This window comes from Heterocephalus glaber, unplaced genomic scaffold (genome assembly GCF_053883595.1).
Source record: "Heterocephalus glaber isolate CG9 unplaced genomic scaffold, H.glaber_assembly_v1.0 deba00000470, whole genome shotgun sequence".
Classification (NCBI taxonomy): Eukaryota; Metazoa; Chordata; class Mammalia; order Rodentia; family Bathyergidae; genus Heterocephalus; species Heterocephalus glaber.
Window position 1 is genome coordinate 27,925,510 of NW_028258145.1, and position 20,497 is coordinate 27,946,006.

Below are 20,497 nucleotides of genomic sequence, written 5' to 3' on the forward strand. Positions count from 1 at the left end.
GTGAGAAAGTTCAAAAGAACAAACCATAAAGCAAAAAAGATGAATCTGGTAACTGAAAAGAAGGATTCTTAGTTAACAAAAAAGACCATGGACAAAATTAACAGGTTGGGAGAAGATACACGCAATTATCTAAAGCCAGTAACAGACTAACATCTAGATGAAACAAAGAGCTCTGGTAAATCAGGAAGGAAAAGAAAGCACCCTGGTTGAAAAGTCAACAATGACTAGGAAAAGGCAATTATCTAAGGAAACCCCAAAAAGCTAAGAAACATAGGAAGAGATGCTCTATCCATAGTAATTAGAGAAAAGTAAATTCACATAACTATAAGATCCCACTTGACACTCATCAGATTAACAACAATTAGACAGCTGGATATTCCAAGTGTTAGAGAAGTTTTGCTGCTGTTGGGATTGAGGGCAGGAGCAGCCTTTCAGGAGGATAATCTGATAATATGGGGGTCAAATGCAGCAAATCCACACACTATGACCCTGTTATCCCACTCTTGGGCACGTGCCCAGAGAGATTATCACAAAAATGATTAAGGGGATGTGTACAAAAATGCTCCTTGCAAAGATACTCATTGCCATGGTATTTGTGTAATCAGAAATGAATCAATGCACATAGGCACAATGCACATAGAGAATGAATGGAAATGCATAGTGTGTGCACACCAACCAGAAGTAATGAATTAGATGTCCACATAGCAACATCTATGGACTTTTAAAAGCATGGTGCTTTCGGAGGGACAGAAAGAGACTTTTAGCCAATAGGATTTTGTAATTTTTTAAAAGGCAAACAGCAACTGGAAATGTAGCTCAATGGTAATGTGGTAGTGCACTTCTCTTGCATGTACAAGCCCATGTGTTCCATCCATAGCACTGCAAAACACACACATGTGTGTATGTATATATGTATATATATATATATGTTTACTCAAGACACATACAAAAGTAAGTACACTAAATACAATATCATGCTGATTGCGCATGGAGAGTGAGCAATTAAAGTGAGGATAAAAGAGAATAAGAAAATAAAAGAGTAAGAAGGGTTTGTCTAAAGCCTGAGGAATGCCTTGAACAAGACAGGAGTATGAAACTAAAGGAAACAAAGCAACAACAAAAGACAGGAAGGGGCTCAACAGGCTTGGCAGAAGCTGGAAAACTATTTCCAAGCTGTCTACTTGTTTGGAAGAGACATTTTCCCCCTGGTGAGAGCAGAGGAGGTGAGAGTGGCAGGGAGGCAGTCCCAGCAAGCATATGAGCTGGGGAATCCTGGGCACTGAGGATCTCATCTTGCAGGAATCCATCTTAAATTACACACTGACAATATCCTCCACTGAGTGTGTTGTCCAAGACAAGGAACTGTGGGGAATAAAGGGTCTGCCCACTCTAAAGCCCTGGTGAGAAATGGCAGAGCAGCTCTTCCTTGAGGCTTTCAGGAGCGGCAGTGAACTAGGAAGGGCAGGAGGCAATGGCTGGGCTGAGCAGAGGCTGGCAGACAAGGCACAGGCCTGGGGCAACCACCTCCCAGCAGGGAGGCCAAGTTGAGGATAGCTGCTAAGAAAGGGGGCTGTGACCTCTAGCTCAGCTCTGTAAAGCAGAGGGGACACTGAGGGAATCCCATTGATGGAATCTTTTGTGTCATAATGCATTGTTCTTAACAAAAATAGGACCATGACACAATCTTCCCTTGGTATCTGTGTGGGATTGGTCCCAGGACCCCCCAGGATATTAAAATCCATGGATGCTCAAGTCACTTATATAAAATGGTGTATTTACATATACCCCATGCAATACTCCTATATACTACTTTGAATCCTCTCTAGATGACTTACAATACCTAATACAATATGAAGAGTTGTTACACTCTTATTACAGGGAATTATGTTTTTGTGTGGAATAATGATGAGTCCACATACATATTGAGACAAAAACAACCATTATAGGCCTGAATACATTTTGAATTCACAAATGGTTAAATCCAAGGATACAAAACCCTTGGAGGGCCAACTGTACCATCCTGTGCCACTTTTAATGTGCAGCAGTGTCCTGTCCACACTTCAAATATTCTTCTGTAACACTATGCAATGGTCTTATAGGGCATGTTCTTTGTTACTTTGAGTTACTTGGTTCATTTGCTCAGATCCATGCTGTGCTTTGCATGTTGCTAACACAGGTCTCCCTATGTTTAGCCAGAAGGAAACACTGCAGAAAACTAGAGGGTAGGAAGGAGAGAAACCGGGGTATCTCTACATCTACTAGGCTTTGTGGTCCCAGCCCCTCCCCCACTCTCATCCCAGCCCTACCCCCAGCTTTCAGACTGATTCAGCCAAGATAGAAGTGGCTTCTCCTGATGTTATCTCTGAGTGGCTTCTCAGCTCTTCCATCACCTATATAATCAAATCACTGTATAAAAATATTTGAAAGAACTACAGTGAATTTTTTCCTGACCTTGAAACTGGTTGGGCAGACCCATTCTATAGACAGTGTCTCTTTTTAGCTATTATGTGTGAACCATACTATAGTCAAACCCTTAAAGCTAAATATTAGTCCCAAGTATGTATACTTCCTTAGCACAAATTTCTAGAAATTTATACAAAGCCTGTTTTGGTTGCATAATGCCATTTCCCCTACTATACAATAGGATTGTACCAAGTTATACTTCCAAAAATCTAATTGTAATTTTTCCCTCACTAGGAAAAATTATACCTGTTGGCTTTTGTTTTTGAGACAGGGTCTCCCTATGTAGTTGTGGCTGGCCTTGAACTCATTATGTAGCCCAGGCTGGCCTTCGACTTGCAGTGACCCTCAGCCTCCTGAGTGGATTACCAGCATGTGCCACCACACTTAGCCTGTGGGCTCTATTATCCTCTTTGCATTGATCATTTTCTTCCCTTAGTTACTGTCAAGCCACATCAATGTCAATGGGTATCACTAGAAACCTCTGGGAAATTTGTTCACTGGATGTTTTTCTTATTGGGGAGTAGGAAAAGACTGGTAGAAACGGACAAGAGGCAAGTGCTTTATGGATGTTTACATCAAGAACTACACATCCTGAAAGAGAATCACATCTGCCTCCTGAGACCAGCTGCAGACCCTGGGGGTAACACTACATCCTAGCCCACTGCTTAAACAAGAGATGCCAGGATAACCGTGGTTCTCTAGTGGTGGTTGACTCCAGGAAAAGCCACTTTCCAGTTCCATTAGGACTGAATTTCTGGGGAGGAAAATGTCTAGGATCAGGCCATGTCCTGACCACACACATGCCTGTCATACACATATATTTGGCCTCCTTGTCCATGGACTCCAAGGGTACAGCCAACCAACCTCAGGTCAAAAATATCCAGAAAAAAAATGCATCTGTATTAAACATGTACAAGTTTGATCCCCAGTACCCCTGGCCCCCCCCAAAAAACATGTACACTGTTGTTGCCATTTTTCCTTAAACAATACATTTACCTAGTATTTATATTGTAGCAGATATTATAGTCTATACAGAGGATGTATATAAATTCTGTGCAAATGCTACACTACTTTATGTTTTATGTAAGACTTATATAAAATTCATAGATTCTGGTATCTTTGGGTGGGTTCTTGAGCCACTCTCCCTTGCATACTGAGATGACTATACACACAAAATCCAAGACATACATAACTCACTCATCAGACTGTTCAGGAAGTACTAATATGTCCCTAAGATAGCCAGTCTTAAAAATGCACACTGAATATTTTTCTCAGATGACACACTGAATATTTTGAAAAAAGTTAAAATTTATTAATAATATTTAACATCACATAGTTAATTCAACTAGTTCTTTATTGTACATAGTGACGACATCTTCACCAAACTGAGTGCTCAAGGGTTTGACTAATCCACGTTCGGCACACTCCAGGCAAAGACTGAGATCAACTCTATTTACACCATGCAGAGCAGCAGCAACCAGGGGATCACAGTCAACATGCACTGTTGAGAGTTCTGGCTTAGAAATCAACAACATATCTTTAATAGCCACACACATATTACACATTTAAAACATGTAATTTTAAAATGTAATAATAAAATTAAGTTAAAAATTCGTCTACATTTCATGGATATCCTTTAGTGATTGACAAGTCTATAGGTGGCTTTTGACTTTTCATTGCAGTTGAAGGCACCCACGTTTTAGATAATAACTGAAGATGGGGACAGCAGAGGAGCTTCACTGGACATGTAAAGTCAGACTATAACAAGTGAGGACGTGTCCCCTTTCTTTTTTCATTTCCAGGAGGATCTGGGCCATTTTCACTTATTCATACCCCATCTTGTTCAAAAACGATAACTGGGCGCTGTTCTCAGCCCAAGTTTGAAAATGTACAAAAATTGGGTGCAACTAAGTTGTGAGCCTGTCCATTTTTCTGTTTTGATCCTTATATTTTATTTAATAGTTTTACAAGGCCATTCCCACTATCATACTGTGTCCAAGCTTAATGTCCATGATTGTTTTTACATTAGGGCAGAAGTGGGTTTTCAGATTCAGATTCAACTGCATTCTTGGAAAGTAGTCTGGTGGCTTTTACACCATTCTAATCTCTGCCATGAAATAAATATGTATATAAAAAACAAAAACAGGCCCGTAGACCAATGCCAGCTCAGATCAGGAGAGCACATTTCTTGTAAAACATTTACAAGACAAACTCAAGATGAAATTTGCTGGGAGGGCACAAACACACCAAAAATGTTGTCCCTGAGGTTTTGTTTGGTTCATTACTTCGTTTTGGTTTGATGTTGACAATTAGAATTTTAAAAATTTTTGGTGGCTTCCTTTGTTAGACAGCTTTAAAATACTATTGACTGTCATAAGAATACAGATAAAGACTTCTAGGCAATGGGTCTACTTGAAATGATTTCTTTGGTTTCCTTTGGTTCATATCCCCTGTAATATTGCCCCAGGAAAGTCTCTAGACAGAGCAGACAGTTGCTGTGGTTTCTTCAATCCATGGGCCCAGATTTTAGTCTCCATTCCTGCCTTCCACACATTTTCAAGAATGCAGGGGAGGGAGGAGCCAGAAAGCTGATGCTTTGCCATTCACTCACCCCGAAGAGGCTTCCCTTCTCTTCCTGCAGGCAAATGAGGTATTTCTAGGAGCTTGTCAATATCTTTACCTTCCATCCTAAACTAAATTGCTCTATTAAGACTTGAGGCCAAGTCTGAGGATACTTTGTGTGTGTGTGTGTATATATATATAACAAATTAACATATATAAATACATTACATACAATCAATCACATAATGAAGAGTAGACCTACTTCATGAACTAAGTAAGTTTCACATATAAATTAAAATACAGTATTTCCACTTATACAGGAAAATTTTAAAAAATAAACTCAAAGGTTCCCTTTTCCCCAGGTTCATTGCTCAGATGATCCATGTGCCCATGGTGAGATGCAGAGATCAACCCACTCATGGGATGTGTCAACTCCTGGCTTTGGTTTCATTGCCCAGACTTGGAATTCCTTGATTCCAGAATAGTAAATGCTGGAATCCATGGGGTAACACTCATAAACATGTCAAAGAAAGGATGCCATGGATGCCTATGAGATTTCCTTCCACTTGCCACCTCTCCGCCCTTCCAAGTCTGCTTGCAGGAGGATCAGGCTTGCATCATTAGTGGAAACCTGCGTCCTCTAACTGGAGAATCAGCATCAATGTTCATGCAAGGGGATGCTCTCCACCTAGAAATGTCACGTTCAGCTCCAAGGTGAGGCAACCCCATCTTTAGGACTGCTTCCATCTTGTAGGATTGTATAGGGATGTAGAATTTGGCCAGGGAATCACATTTTTTTAAAGTGAACCAGTAGGAATGGTTGTGACCAGTGTGAACAAACCCTTACTCTGTACCTCAGAAAAGGCAAATGTTAGGTACCAAACTCTACAGTGAACATATTCAGAGACAAAATCTAGTCCACTGGGGTCCTCTCTGCCAAAGGAAAGCCATGGGGTCTGTCTGTCTCTGATACAGGAGATGACACCTTATAATTTAAACAGGGAAAGGGGAAGCAGAGATGTCCCTTCCAATCTTGGGGGGGTTCTATCGCTGTCCAGCCTCACGGATGCGGCAGGCCACGGCAGTGATGAGAGCAGCCCCCTTCCCACTGCCATCCTCCGATTCCAGGAAGGACACTTCACATTTTGGAGCCAAGTCCTTCACTGTCTCATGCATGACTTTGGCAAAGCTGGAAAAAGGGTAAAAGAAAAAAAAGACAAATGAAAAACCATCTTAGTCATGAATTGATTTATGTCCTCAGAGGTAAGACCCTAAGAAGTGATGCTGGAGATCCAGGAATAATTAAGAAGAGAAGGATAACAGCTACAATATGGCAAACCGTTACTATGTCTTGTGTACCAGAAAATTAAGACTGGAAAATGCTAGTAATATGCCTAAATTCTACCTCACAGTGGGCCACTGAGGGATTAAGATTCAACCATGAGGAGTTGCGTGGAAGATGCTGAATCACCCCGCTGCAGACAGGCAGGTCTGCCCACGCACTACCGAGGTCCTGAGTCACACAGAACACGCTGAATCAGCCCGCTGCAGACAGGCAGGTCTGTGCATGCCCTACCGAGGTCCTCGGTCATGCGGAAGATGCCAAATCACCCCACTGCAGACAGGCAGCCACCTGGTTCCACACTACAAAGATGCAGAGGACACCAGACCACCAGACCAAGGTACTGAGTCCCGCTGCTCCCCGCCCAGAGGTAGGGGCTTCTGAGCCGCCATCCCACTGCTCCTGGTCCAGAGGAAGGGGCTTCCCAGTCACCATCCCTCCCGCTGCTCCCAGCCCAGAGGAAAGGGCTTTGGGGCCACCTTCTGTCCCGCTGCTCCTGGCCCAGAGGGAGGGGCTTCTGAGCCGCCATCCCACTGCTCCTGGTCCAGAGGAAAGGGCTTTGGGGCCACCTTCTGTCCCGCTGCTCCTGGCCCAGAGGGAGGGGCTTCTGAGCCGCCATCCCACTGCTCCTGGTCCAGAGGAAGAGGCTTCCTGGCCACCATCCCTCCCGCTGCTCCCAGCCCACAGGAAAGGGCTTTTGGGTCACCATCCCTACCAATGCTCCCAGCCCCTGTCCCACCTCTCCCAGCTCAGAGGAGGTAATTCGTGCAGGCACTAACAGCCCCCCGCACCAGTTGAAATGAGAAAACACGTCAATAAGTCTCAAAACCAGACTTCCAGATCACCTACAGCAACGCCAAAGGGAAATGAGATGGAATGCTCTGATACTCAACCATCTGGACCCACTGAACTGGCAACAAAAAGGGATCTGGAAAAAATGAAATCAGAAATAATTTCTCAGATAACAGGAGAAATTGTGCCCCTAGTGCAAGACATGATTAATAAACCTAGAGAGGAGCTCAGGAACATGATGGAATCCCAACATAAGAAACAAATGGAATCCATAAAACAGATGCAAATAGATTTCCAAGGCATGAAAAACTCCACTGAAAGTCTACACAGCAGAATGAGCCAATGTGAGGACAGAATTTCAGATATAGAAGATAAGATTGCAATTAGTGACCAGGAAAAGAAAAATGGCTTCAAAATTATAAGGGAACATGAGAAATCAATCCAGCAGCTGCTAGATGATGCAAAAAAGAATAACATAAGACTGATTGGGCTCAATGAAGAAACAGGAGAGAGTGCAGATGACATAAAAAAACTCTTCACAGAAATAATGGCAGAAAACTTCCCAAGCAGGGGAAAAGACCTTGACATACAGATAAGTGAGGCATATAGGACTCCAAATAGCCTTGATCAAAAAAAATCTACACATAGGCATATAATTGTTAAGATTCCAGAAACTCAACAGAAGAACACAGTTCTACAAGCAGTTAGAGAAAAGAAACAAATCACATACAAAGGAAAGCCCATCAGAATCACAGCAGACTTCTCAACATAAACCATCAAGGCAAGAAGAGCTTGGAGTGACATATTCCAAGCTCTAAAAGAACACAGCCTCCAACCCAGATTGATATACCCTGCAAAACTATCTTTCAAAATTGATGGAGAAATAAGATACTTTCATGACAAAGAGCACCTTAGAAACTTCGTGAATACCAAAGCAGCACTCCAAAGAATTTTACACAATATCCTAGGAACAGACATTGAGGATCACAACCCCAGGAAGCAAAGGAGAATGAACCCACCTGGCATGACAAGAAATTAAATGTAAAGGGGGAGAACCCAAAAAAAAGAAAAAGTCATGGCAATGACAAGTCAATACCTTTCAGTTATAACCATCAATGTTAATGGTCTCAATTCACCAATCAAAAGAAATAGACTGGCAGAATGGGTCAAGAAGCAAAATCCAACAATATGCTGCATACAAGAAACACACTTCATTCAAAAGGAAACTCATAGGCTGAAAGTGAAAGGGTGGAAAATAATACTCCATGTGACAGGAACCCGAAAAAAAGCAGGAGTAGCTATCCTCTTGGCAGATCAAGTAGATTTCAAACCAACACTGATTAAGAGAGACAAAGAAGGACACTACATCCTTGTAAAGGGAAGAATCCAAAAGGAAGAGATGACAATCATAAATACCTATGCATCAAACACTAGTGCACCCAACTATATAAAACAATTACTAACGGACATCAAAAGTCATATATGCACTAATACAATTGTAGTGGGGAATCTCAACACCCCACTGTCACAAATAGATAGACCAACTAGACTAAAAATAAGCAATGAAATACTAGACCTCAATAGAACTCTTGAACAAATGAACTTAACAGATGTTTACAGAGTCTTCCACCCCACAAAATCAGAATACACATTCTTCTCAGCTGCACATGGGTCATTCTCCAAAATAGACCACATACTCACACATAGAACATGTTTAAGTAAGTGCAAAGGAATTGAAGTCATCCCTTGTATATCATCAGACCATAGTGCAATGAAATTGGAGATCCATAGCAAAAGAAACTCAAAAAATTTCATAAACACGTGGAAATTGAACAACACACTTCTGAATAATCAATGGGTCACAGAGGAAATTAATGAAGAAATCAGACAGTTCCTTCAATTAAATGACAATGACAATACAACATATCGGAATCTATGGGACACAATGAAAGCAGTCTTACGAGGGAAATTTATAGCAGTGAATACACATATTAGGAAAACAGAATGACCCCAACTAAACAACCTGATGCTGAACCTCAAGCTTCTAGAAAAAGAGCAGGATAACCTCAAAGCTCATACAAGGGAGGAAATTATAAAGCTCAGAGGAGAAATCAATGGAATGGAGACTAAGAGAATGATACAAAAAATCAATGAAGCCAAGAGTTGGTTCTTTGAAAGAATCAACAAAATTGACAAACCTTTAGCCAACCTTGTCAGAAAAAGGAAAGAAAAGGCCCAAATCCATGCAATTGGGAATGAGAAGGGTGAAATGACAACAGACCCAGCAGAAATCTAGATGATCATCAATACCTGCTTCCAGAACCTATATGCCAATAAGATGGACAACACAGAAGAAATGGACAGATTCCTAGATACATATGAATTACCAATGTTGAATGAAGAAGACCTAAAAATTCTGAACAACCCAATATCAACAAATGAAATTGAAAATGTAATTAAAAACTTATCAACTAAGAAAAGCCCGGGCCCTGATGGCTTCACTGCTGAATTCTACAAGACATTTAGAGAGGAACTACTGCCACTACTGTTTAAACTCTTCAATGAAATTGAAAGGGAACCAGTACTCCCAAATTCATTCCTGGAAGCAAGCATCACCTTGATCCCAAAAGCAGAGAAAGACCCAACTGAAAAAGAGAACTATAGGCCAATCTCACTAATGAACATAGATGCAAAAATCCTCAATAAGATAATGGCAAACAGAATGCAGAAGATCATCAAGAAGATCATATACCCTGATCAAGTGGGATTCATCCCAGGGATGCAGGGATGGTTCAATACACGAAAATCAATCTATGTAATACACTATATCAATAGAGCCAAGGACAAAAATCATATGATCATCTCAATAGATGCAGAAAAAGCATTTGACAAAATCCAACATGCATTTATGATAAACATGCTGCAAAAAATTGGAATAGATGGACTCTACCTCAATCTGATAAAAGCCATCTATGAAAAACTAACAGCCAATATCATACTAAATGGTCAAAAACTGAAATCCTTCACACTAAAATCAGGAACAAGACAAGGATGTCCACTATCACCACTCTTGTTCAGTATAGCTCTGGAAACATTAGCCACGGCAATTAGACAAGAGAAAGAAATAAAAAGAATAAAGATAGGAAATGAAGAAGTGAAATTGTCATTATTTGCAGATGACATGATACTCTATATAGAAGACCCCAAGAACTCCACCAAAAGTCTTCTAGACTTAATAACCAAATTCAGTCAAGTAGCTGGTTACAAGATCAACACACAAAAATCAATAGCTTTCCTCTACACCAATGACAGACTCACTGAGAGAGAAATAGGGCAAATACTTCCTTTCACAATAGCATGCAAAAAACTGAAATACCTAGGAATCAACCTAACGAAAGAAATCAAAGACCTCTTCTGTGAAAACTATGGCACTCGGAAAAGAGATTGAAGAAGATATCAGAAAATGGACAGACATCCCCTGCTCCTGGGTAGGAAGGATTAATATAGTGAAAATCGCCATACTTCCAAAACTGCTATATAGATTCAATTCCAATTGAGATCCCAGCAGCATACTTCATAGACCTTGAGAAAACAATCCAAAAATTCATTTGGAACAAGAAGAGACCCAGAATAGCAAAAGCAATTCTAGGTGACAGAGACATGGCAGGGGGTATCACAATCCCCAACCTGCAACTATACTACAAAGCTACTGTGATAAAAACAGCATGGTACTGGCAAAGAAACAGACCTGAGGACCAGTGGAACAGATTAGAAGATGCAGAAACAACGCCAGACACACTCAGCCATCTCATCTTCGATAAAGGAGCCACACACCCTCACTGGAGGAATGATAGCCTCTTTAATAAATGGTGCTGGAAAAATTGGGATTCAACTTGCCAAAGATTAAAACTAGACCTATATCTCTCACCATGCACTAAACTAAAATCAAAATGGATTAATGATCTAAATATTAAAATAGAAACTCTGAACCAGTTGGAACAGAGGTTAGGTAGAACCCTTGAAGACATCAGTGTAGGAAAAGATTTTATGAACAAAACTTCAGTTGCCCGTGAACTGGCACAATCAACAAGTGGGATCTCTTCTTATTAAAAGGTTTCTGCACAGCAAGAGAAACCACCAGCAGTGTGAAGAGACAACCCACAATGTGGGAAAAAATCTTCACCTGCTCTTCCTCAGACAAAGGTCTACTATCTCAAATCTATAAAGAACTTAAAAAGATCAGACCTCCCAAATTTAAAGACCCAATCTGAAAATGGGCATCTGAAATGAACAGACATTTCTCAGACAAGGAAGTAGAAATAGCAAATAAATACATGAAAAAATGTTCAACATCACTGGTCATTCGAGAGATGCAAATGAAAACAACGCTGAGATTCCACCTCACTCCAGAAAGAATGGCTGCTATCATGAAATCAAACAATAACAAATGCTGTTGGGGCTGTGGGGAAACAGGAACCCTGCTCCACTGCTGGTGGGAGTGTAGACTGGTGCAACCACTGTGGAAATCAGTATGGACATACTTCAAAGAACTAGGACTGGAAGTCCCATTAGACCCCACTATTCCACTGCTGGGATCTTCCCCAAAGAATTAAATGAATCATACCACAGTGATATATGTGTGCCCATGTTCATAGCAGCACAGTTTTTAATAGCTAAAACTTGGAAACAGCCCCAATGCCCATCAACTGGAGACTGGATAAAGAAAATGTGATTTTTTTTATAAAATGGAGTACTACTCAACCATAAAAAATGAGAAATTAGAGACATTTATAGCTAAGTGGATGCACACTGAGGCAATACTCTTAAGTGAAATAAATAGGACACACATGAATAAATACCAAATAGTTTCTCTGGTGTGAGAAACTGAAAGTGTAAATAAGGACTAAATGTATAATAGGTCATGTGAAATAGGAAGAAAAGGGGCAAAGGGGAAGGAAGTGGGAGGGCTAGGGGAAAGGATAGAAGGGAATGGGATTAATATGAGAAAATGGAAAAATAGGAACAAAATCTTTGTAAATAGGGAGGAATGGAGGAGTTGAAGGGAGGGCTGGGCAAGGGTGAAAAATAAGAACCAAGAGAGACTATGTAAAGGTGCAAATTTCCAGTGACGAATGTCATTATATTGTATACCTAAAATGTACCAATGATTAGAATGAATAATTGATAATGCAAAATAGGAAGAAAAGGTCCAAAGGGGTAGGGGTAGTGGGAGGGCCAGGGGAAAGGAAAGAAGGGAAAGGAAAAATGATGAGAAATGGAAAAAATGGAAATAAAGTCTTTGTAAATAGGGAAGGGTGGAGGGCGTGAAGGGAGGGCTAGGAATGGGGAAAAAATAAGAACCAAGATGCATTATGTAAAGGTACAATTCCCAATGAGAAATGTAATTGTGTTGTATACCTACAATGTACCAATAAAAGAATTTAATTAAAAAAAAAAAGATTCAACCATGAGATAAATGCCTTCAGTGAATTCTGCTCTTAAAATTAGTCTGAGAGAGGGATGGGGATTAACTCAGCAGCAGTGCGCCTGCCTGGCAAACATAAGGTCCTGAGTTTAATTCCCAGTACCAAAAATATAATAATAATAATCAGTGAGAAAGTCATAAGCCACATACATGCCTTGCTGTTTATAAACTCTGCAGGGGGCACCAAGACCCTCAGGTGTGGTTTTATATTGTCCTAGGGTAAGGTTTCACATTAAACCCACATCTACTCTAAAACACAACTGAAAACAAAAAGGGAAGATGGGGCAACCATTTGGGACCCCTCCTTTCTCTTGGGAGCTATTCTTATTCCCTATTACTATTCCCAATCCTATTCCCCAATAGATTTTCCTACTCTTAGGGGAGGGCAGATGTATAGGGTTGCTCTTAGGACATTAGAGTGATCACAGATTTTCTCTATATGGGACTTGAAAAAGAGCAGTCACTATTCAACCCCACACAGCAGGGTCTAGAGGCCCTACCATCTGTGAAGAAGAAGACACCAAGCTCTAGGGCTGCTAGCTAGTTTTATTCCATCCCTGCCATAGTTTGGATCTGAAATGTTCCCCCAAAAGCCAATGTGTGAAAGGGTTGGTCTCCAGTTTGGTACTATGGGGAGATACGAGAACATTTAAGAGTTGGGAGGTATTTAGGCCACTGGTTGAGTGCCCATGGAAGGAACTGTGGGACCTTGTCTTTCTTTCTCTTTTTTACTTTCCAGTTACAAGGTATGCAGTTTTACTCCACATACTCTCCTGCCGTGGTGTGCTGCTTTTCTACAGGCTGAAAAGCAACAGGGCCAACCAATCATGGTTTGAAACCTCTAAATAAATATTTTCTCTTTATATGCTGATTATCTCAGGTCTTTTACTACAGTTACAGAAAGCTGACTAACACAGTCCATCTCCCAACTCATATCTGGAGCCCAGGCTATTTTTACAATATTACTGATCATCAAGGAAAGGGACTTGGATCTTCCATGATCCCCTCTTTAACCAACACACACAAGGAGTGCAGGTCATTGTTCAATCCAGGACTCTTTGTCCTCCCCTCCATCCTGCGTATGCTACCAGGCTAGGGCACAGGTCTACCCCTTTAACTTCTATCTGAAAAGTTTCCAGGGAGAGTGTTTAGGACTCTTCTTGACTTTTAAACAAATTATGTAAAACATACACAAGGGAGGGAAGAAGAAAAGCAAAATGGTGATGGGAGAGAGAAAGGAGAAGGAAAGTAGGATGAAAATGAAATTTGGTATTTACATAGCGAAAGATGGCAAACTCTCAACAAAGGAGCAAGCAGCAAATACTTTCAGCATTGCAGACCAAGTGGTCCGTTGCAATTACTCTTCCTGTGAGAGCAGCCGTTGCCAGTACAGACTCACTTGGGTGTGGCTGCATTCCAATAAAACTATATTTACAAAAGCAGTCAGTGGCATTACTTGCCAATCTCTGCTTTAGACCATAGAAAAATGTCTTGCTTGAGGTCCTAGTGTATGTTTACTAGATATTCACAGCAGTACTGAAATAGTCAAAATCTAGAAATGATCCAAACATCACATCAACAGATGAAATAACATACTCATACAAAGCTATGATATCCAAAATTAATGAACTGTAACTGCACATTTCAATGTGGATACCTCACAAAACCATAAATACAAGCTGAGCACGGTGATGCACACCTATAATCCCAGCTACTTGGGAGGCTGAGGCAGAAGGATTGCTTAAACTTGGGATCTGTGAGGCTAGCCTGAGCAACGTAGGGACACATCACCCTGAATGAAGGAAGAAAGGAAAGGACAAAGAAGGAAGGGAAAGAGAGGAAGAGAAAAGAGAGAGCGGGGAGGAGGAGGAGGGAAGGAGGAGGGAAGAAGGAAGGAAGGTAAAGGGAGAGAGGGAGGAAGGAAGGGAAAATACTTTTTTTAATCATACATGCGGTATGTGAGAAAAGTCAGAGAAAAGGTGCCATGTGATTCCATTCACAGAGATTTATACCTAGGTACATGGGAAAATTAAAGCAAGAGACTGATTCAACCCAGCTCTGGTCCCTGGCAGGAGAAAGGAGTGTAAATGTGGGAGGGCACACGACGAGGCTTCCAGTGCTGGGGGTGAAACATAGGCCTGCTTCTGATTGTTAATTTTCAAACTGTAAACATCAAACACTCTTTGGAATGGCTGAAAATTTATATAAAGTTAAGAAAGAATGGGAGAAGGGAAGAGAGAGTAGAGTAGGCCAGGGCCAGGTACTCACTGAGGATGTAGCTTGTAGAGGGTCCCATCCACACCCACTGTCACTTTCAGGGTGTCCAGCCCACGATTTTCTCGTATCTTGTCCACCACGGCAGCCATGCCTGCGCCACAGAGCTGGGCAGCCCGCCGCGCCACCACAGTGCACACCTCCTTGACAATGATGCTGTCATCACAGGTGCTTTCAAGCCCCAAGTGGTGCAGGATGGCACGGACCTGCAGCAGGGCTAGGCAGTCACTGGGGCAGGAAGGAGACAGTGTGGTCAGTCATGCACAGAGAGGGAGGTGGCCCCAGATCCTTTATTAAGAGAGGCTCCTTGGGGTTGGGCTCTCAGGGTGCAGGCTCTGTAAAGTGGGCCCTGCCCCTGAAATCAGAGCACTGCCCCTCCTATGGTAACACCCTGACTCTTCCCAAGAGAGACAAGAATATAAAGACATGGCCACACAAGGTAGCATTGCCACTATACAACTGATATTCAGAACAGAAGGTGGTTCACTGTCTATATATGCCCCTCATTTGGAAATAATAAGGCAGTGGCAATGCCAGCATGTGGTAGCTTCCAGGTGCAAAACTCATATCCTTTCTTTCATTGCTGTCTATGGGTCTGCAGGACACAGACACTTCTGACCAGCATTAGACTCCTGTTGTCTGGATCCTACTTATGTACTATTTATGAAACAGGTGTAAATAAAACTGCACGAAGAAAATAAATGCTATTATATACAGTGAAATACTTTGGAAACCTAGAATCATCTCCTTGCACATGAACAGACATGCAAACTAGAATACACTCTCTCTATTCATCTGTACAGATGCCCAAGGGGTCTATTCATGTCAAGTTCCTAGTCTATGAGCTGAGAGTAATGACAGGATTAATTTTTAAAGGGCTCTAAAATTCACCATTCTAATTTGGAGCCAACTTTTCTGCCATTAGGCTGGAGAAGCAAGAGTTTGCTCTAATGGGCTGCCTGATGATCCCACCTGTTCTCAATCCTGGCTGCCCAATTACTATAGCCAGCAGTTGAGAAGCACCTCCAAGCAGAGCATGGACACATTGTCTGGTTTTCTTCCTGTGTGTTTCAACATACATCCTATAAGCAGGTTTCTTTCTAGCTTTGATATTTGGTCTAAATTCCAACGCTATCACATTTCATGGCCTCATGCCACACTGAACATAAACTTTCAAGAGAAAGTTATCCACCAATGTGTTAACCACTAAACTGACCTTTGTCTAAGCCACACCCTAAGCTCACTTGAGCTGTGGAATTCCTTCAGTTTGTCTGTCCATGAAAAAAAAGGAGGACACAGTTCCATCAGCCCCAAAATTCATACCTCTCAATCTGAGACAGGAACTTGGTTTCAAAGATTCCCCTTGTCTTGAGCCGCTCTGAGATGCGGCCACGGAATAGCAGCCCACGTTTGGTGAAATCAATGAGGATGTTGCGGACAATCTCGCCCAGGTACATTCCACTGATCATTTTCTCAAACCTGCAACATGTGTAACATTCACAGAGGTTAAGCAGGAAGGTGGTGGGACAAAGTAGAGAGCAGCAGCCTCCCCCTAGTGGGGAAGATGCCTCTTAATTCACTTGGGCAGGATTCCTGGTGGCTTCACATGCTGATCCACCACCTAACCATGGTACCCAAAGCCCATGGGGCTTCTTGGCATTGGCCCCACCATCTAGGCTCATTTCCTTTTCAGGGCTTATTTCCAACTCCTCAGGAACACACCCCAGAACTCCACCACACTTCCAGCAGCAGGGAGGGACACTCGCTGAGTCTTAATCCTTAATTCCACTAGGCAGGTAGCATGCTTTCTGTTGGACCTGACCAGTATTCTCAAGTAGCTAGTCCCCGCTGCAGATCCTCATGCTGGTCACTGGAGCTGGAGGTGACTATGACATGGTTTGAGGGTCTTTTGATCCTGAATAGTGCCCTTCACAAAGTCAAAATCCCCAGTGTTAACCAAAACCTGGACACTGCCCCATCTTACCTTACTACAGCCTCTTCCCACAGATATTTTATTTAGTCTGGGAACTGTATGGTAGACAAATGTTTTGCAAAGTACATTCTGTAGGACTAGGGTCCCTGATTAATCCAGTTAGGAAACCCTACAGATAACATCTTCCTAATGGGCTATGTGCTAGAGCTTACAATCCCTCAGCTGAAACCTCCCACTGCCACACCACCACTATCCATGGGGTGTTGTGACTCTGGCAACAGAGGGCACACCAGATGCTGGATGGCTGAAAAGGATTAGCTCCTGCAAGGGCTAACCCAGCAGTGCTTCTCCCCAGGGCAGCAGGTGGTCTCACTTTCCATTTGCTGTCCCTCAGAGTCTCAAGACCTGGATTCCGATGCTCTCCTGCCCGTTCTCCAAGGCCTCCAGGTGGAGGGCTGCTTATATTTGCTAATTCAGAATTTTCCAGGTATTTTTGACAAGAAACCCTTTCAAGAAAATCCATTAGCAACTCAACAGAACAAGCATCCTGGGGACTATATGGTGAAGGCTCTGATCACTCAATCACTAGTTGCAGGCCAGTTCTGAGTTGTGTGGCCCACACATTTGCGTGCCTACCTCTGTTTACTGGGGTTCAGGGAGAGTTCATCCACAGCCACATCAAATTCTGTGCGGAAGTCATCTAAGCATCCATTGTCCCCGAAGGCCCCCCACTCCATGTTGACACACATTCGCCCCTCTTCTCCGTCCACCAGCTCCACGTTACGCATCTCCTCCATGTAGCAGGCATTGCTGCCAGTACCTGCCGATCACAAGGGCATCTTGCTCACACCTGCCTTCCACCCATCTGACACTGAGCATCACCATGTGGGAAGGGTGGTTGGTGCCTTACCAACAATGAGACCAACTTCACAGTGAGGGTCTTCATAGCCACAGGTCATCATAGTTCCTACTGTGTCATTCACCACTGCAACTACATCCAGGTCAAACTCCTGAGAGGGCAGAAGCAGATATCTAGTCCACAAATGAACGCCAATATTCAACTGTCAGACATTTGTAAGGGAGACTTATATGTGCATAAAATATAACTCATATCATGGGTCATTCTCTCATCTCATTCAAGTCTTTGCTCAAATGTTACCTGTTCAGAGACCTGGTCCCCAGTTGTGCTAGTAAGATTGTTGCTTCCCTGCCTGCTCTTCTCATCCATTTCATTTTTTTTTCATAGCCCTGATAGCACCCACCACTGGGTCATGGGCTTTTGATTATTGAGCTAGATCTTGTTGTGGTCACTCATGAATCCCTATGCCCAGAGCAGAGCTTAAGGCATAGGGGACATTCAACCATTGTTAAGTGGCTAAGTTAATTTTCCTCCAACCAAAACAACAACTCAATGTTGCACCCATGTTTCGCTTCAAGATAAAGAAATTGACACAGGAGGTCTCACACTGTGTCTCCCCTACCTCTCGCCGGTGGATTGCTTCCTTCAGCAGGGTGACCACGTCCTCACCCTCACAGCCAGATGCCTTGAAGCCTTTTGTCCACTTGAGGAGAATGCTCTAAAATTCACATATGCATGGTGAGAAAACATCAGAGAAGGCCTCCTGCGTCATTCCGGAAGCCTGGCTATGCTTCTAGACCTCAACCTCACGGATCAGACAGATTCCCTGGAATTACCAAAAATCTCACCTACAGAGGATCGTAAACCTGTTTCTTAGGTACTCACTTTGATTTACTGAGTATCTATTGTGCACTACATAGTGGGCTAAGCACAGCACAACATTTAATCCTCACAGCCACCTTGTAGAACACTTACCACAATCACACCACTTGACAAGTAACTGAGGCACTGATGTAACCTGTCTGAGACATGCAGTTTGAAGTCAGGAGAAGAACTCACCTCCAGGCATACAGACACCCATGAATGGGCTCATAGCACTGAGCAAATAAATGCCCCTACACACTTGTTTCCTTCACTGGGCAAAGCAGTTTACCCTGTCCCTGTCATTTGTCAGAAAGGTCATGTATGTCTCTTAATTTTGACACTCTAATATTCAGTAAGTAAATGCCCCTGCCATAGCTGAAAAGATGTCTAGACTTTGCTACCACCCTACATTTCTCAGAGAGGAAAGCTCTCCACCATCTGCAGAGTCCTCTTTGCACCTGTCTTTAATGTGGTCCTTCACAATGTCACAGGATCGTCTGGGGAGCAGATGCTGATGGCTTTGCACCTGAGAGAGGTGTTTGTTTCCTGAGACCCTCTATTCTATGGCACCCATCAGGAACCAGCACCGGCATCTCCAGATCCTTTTGCCAGAACTCACCCGTATGCTGTGTGCTCACTGCCACCCACTTCCATCTCCAGGACTTCTTTGGTGGTTCATCCCCATGAGCCTGGCACTTTATCAACCTGGGTGTATCCCAGGAGATTTAGAAGAACAAAGTACATCCCTGTGAAGCCCTTAGTTTAAACATCCACATCCAGACAAGGGAGTGTTTATCTCCACCTACCTCTCTTGTCTACAAGTTAGCTTCACTTCTCTGGCAAAGGTTTGTATTTGACACTTCAAAGTTTACAAGGGCTGGGGGTGTAGCTCGGTGAACAAGCACTTACCTAGCATGCATAAGGCCCTGGGTTCCATTCTCAGCACCAGACAACAAATAGAAGTCTATAGAATGTTCAAATTAACATCACTCAAGTGATCCTTGTAATAAGACAAACAGGTCCCAACAGCTGAGGAGACTGCACAAGGCTAGTGATGCTAAAGTGCAGCTGGATGCCCCTGGGCCTCTAGGTCTCTTCGGCACCTCACCTGCTGACCCTTCATGAGCAGGATGAGCTCACCAGAGCTGACAGACGGAACTGCCTCCCGCTATGCTCTTCCTTCTTATGATTCCAGACTTACATGTGCTTCTTACAAAATAATTGAAACATACAGAATAAAATCCAACAGAATGACCTGGAATCTTATGATTCACATAGAAACAATTAACAGTTCTTCCAGTTCACCTGATAAATAGATAAAGGGTATATACACATGTTGATGTGAAAAGATAGTGTCTGCTTAAAATGAAATTTAGTAGGAAAAGCCCTGGAAGAATATATACTGGAGTGTCATACTTCATGTTCCTCTTAATCATTTTTTATATTTGTGTATATTATGAGATTATTATTTTTAAAGAAAAGTTTTGCAAAACAACTTTCTCCTGACTTTTCCACGAACTCCTCATTCTTCTGGTGTCCTACAGGTGTGTGCTCCATGTCCTTGGCTCTGCAGCATCCCATTAATGCATGTTCCAAATGCAGCTTGTACTTTTCTGAGCTTACTTCATCAGCCCAATTTATCTGAAAGTATCTAAGGCAGCAACCACGCCTTCTTTACTGGCAACTGCATCCACAGCAAACCATACACCCATGGCATGCATGTGGGCTTCTTCTACATGACTGACAAAAAGAGTAAACCACTCAAATAACTGAGCTCTCAGGCCTAAGTCAATAGCCCAGGCTCAACCACTGCCTACTCAATCCTTTACTTCTTAGGACAGAACATCTGGGAGCACCAGACCTGTATCCACCTGTTTCATCCACCCAACCTAAGTTGAAGGGGAATGGGAAGCAAAGGTAGAA

The 20,497-nt window shown here is 42.5% G+C and overlaps 1 protein-coding gene across 2 annotated transcripts in view; it reads right to left on the bottom strand.

The window, feature by feature from the left end:
• Nucleotides 1-3,751: 3,751 nt before the first annotated feature.
• The window catches only part of Hk2 (hexokinase 2), a 98,086-nt gene continuing 81,340 nt past the window's right edge, over nt 3,752-20,497 (bottom strand). For both annotated transcript variants that reach the window (XM_021258253.2, XM_004844653.3), the window contains exons 13-18: nt 18,333-18,428; nt 17,762-17,861; nt 17,488-17,671; nt 16,242-16,397; nt 14,913-15,146; nt 3,752-6,214 (exon numbers count right to left, since the gene is read on the bottom strand). In XM_021258253.2, the coding sequence (XP_021113912.1) occupies nt 6,070-6,214; nt 14,913-15,146; nt 16,242-16,397; nt 17,488-17,671; nt 17,762-17,861; nt 18,333-18,428 (915 nt within the window). In that variant the 3' untranslated portion in view covers nt 3,752-6,069. The remainder of the gene's footprint in view (nt 6,215-14,912; nt 15,147-16,241; nt 16,398-17,487; nt 17,672-17,761; nt 17,862-18,332; nt 18,429-20,497) is intronic.